The sequence below is a fragment of the Aphanomyces invadans genome (assembly GCF_000520115.1).
Source record: "Aphanomyces invadans strain NJM9701 unplaced genomic scaffold supercont1.17, whole genome shotgun sequence".
NCBI lineage: Eukaryota > Oomycota > Saprolegniomycetes > Saprolegniales > Verrucalvaceae > Aphanomyces > Aphanomyces invadans.
The window spans coordinates 773636-774977 of NW_008580162.1; the positions used below are offsets into that span (position 1 = coordinate 773636).

General features: G+C 53.0%; 1 protein-coding gene across 1 annotated transcript; it reads right to left on the reverse strand.

Moving 5' to 3' along the window:
- Nucleotides 1–395: 395 nt before the first annotated feature.
- Nucleotides 396–1019, reverse strand: H310_08437 (hypothetical protein; the record flags this gene model as incomplete). The annotated part of the gene is made up of 1 exon (XM_008874164.1): nt 396–1019. The coding sequence occupies one exon, from the start codon at nt 1017–1019 to the stop codon at nt 396–398; it is 624 nt and encodes a 207-aa protein (XP_008872386.1).
- Between the last annotated feature and the right edge of the window lie 323 nt (nt 1020–1342).

The window sequence follows — 1342 nt, forward strand, 5'->3', positions numbered from 1 at the left end:
GTCCACCAATCGTCCCAGAACGCAATGACCCACTGGTGATTGTAGGATGGTCAGCAGGGTATTCGGTGTTAGCAGGCGACCTGCGCCCGACGGCATCCACAGGACGGGTTTGCCAGTCAAGCACAACACCCACGCGTCGCTCTGGAAAAAGGTAGGAGCAACAATGCTCAACCACACCTCGAATAGGGATAGTGCATCCTCCGTGTGGAGTTGATGCGACAAAATTGGTTCCTCGGTGTTATCCCCCGTACGTATTTTCAAACCCTCGCGTCGGCTCAACAGTTGGGTCATGCTGAGCTTTGTTTTGCCGAAGATTTGTTTGTGCGTGTCTGCGAACGACTGCGCTGTTTTCTCCGTAGATGCGGCACACCAGCGCTGCCAGGTGTGTAGGTGGATCAGCGACTCAACGTTGTTGGGTCCTCTGTCGCCATGGTATGCAATACGATGTTTGCTGAGAGGTGTTTCATTTGTAGCTGGGTCCAGACTTTGTCTCCCTGACCCTTGGAAATATACCCCGTGAGATCGTTGAGGGTGTCCGCTGCTGCGTCGCTAACGGTGCGATCTATATCCTCGACCTCTTCGTGGTGCAGCTGTTGAATGAACGTCTCAAGAATTTCGTGTAGGCGCTCAATTGACATTGTCTCAACGTCAAAGCATAGTGCATTTCCAACTTGTTGGTACGTCGTGATGCATTCCTTGCGGTCCTCCTCTGACAAGAATTGACGTTGAAAGGTGGGGACAAAAGTGACGATATCCTGCTTTTCCCTCCTCTGCACGACCCGAAAACCTCCGTTGTTGCGTTGGAGGACGTCAAAAAAGCTCGGTGTCGCGAAGTCCTCCAGGGTTTTCGGTGCTGTGCGCGTCCGCTCCTTGCGTTTGCCACGATGCTGGACCACCTGGTACGGTTGGTCCACCTTCGTGAATAAATGTGTGTCCTTGGAGTCGTCGATATCCATTTTCCCGATCTCACCGTCGTCCTCGCAGACATCAATGTGCTCATGAGGCTCAGGTGTGGACATATTCGTCGCTTCCGTGCCCGCAATGGAGCGCTGAAGCGACGAAGCAAAGACACAAGAAGTGTGGGCAACGTTCGGGTGTGTCCTCTCCGCTGCCGTACGACTCGAGTTCGGCTGACTTACAGTCGTGTCGTTTTTAAGCTTTTCGACGCGATTGATACTAGATCAACTCGACAAGGGGGTGCCGGTTGAGTCGCCGTATCGATGTCGGGGTGCTGTTCGTGTCTCGGGTACGTTTAACTTCGAGATCTAAGCAGTGTAGAGATACACCGTTTGCACCGTGGAAAGGCGTCCCTTTTGTGCCTATAAAAACGACCCGATGATGG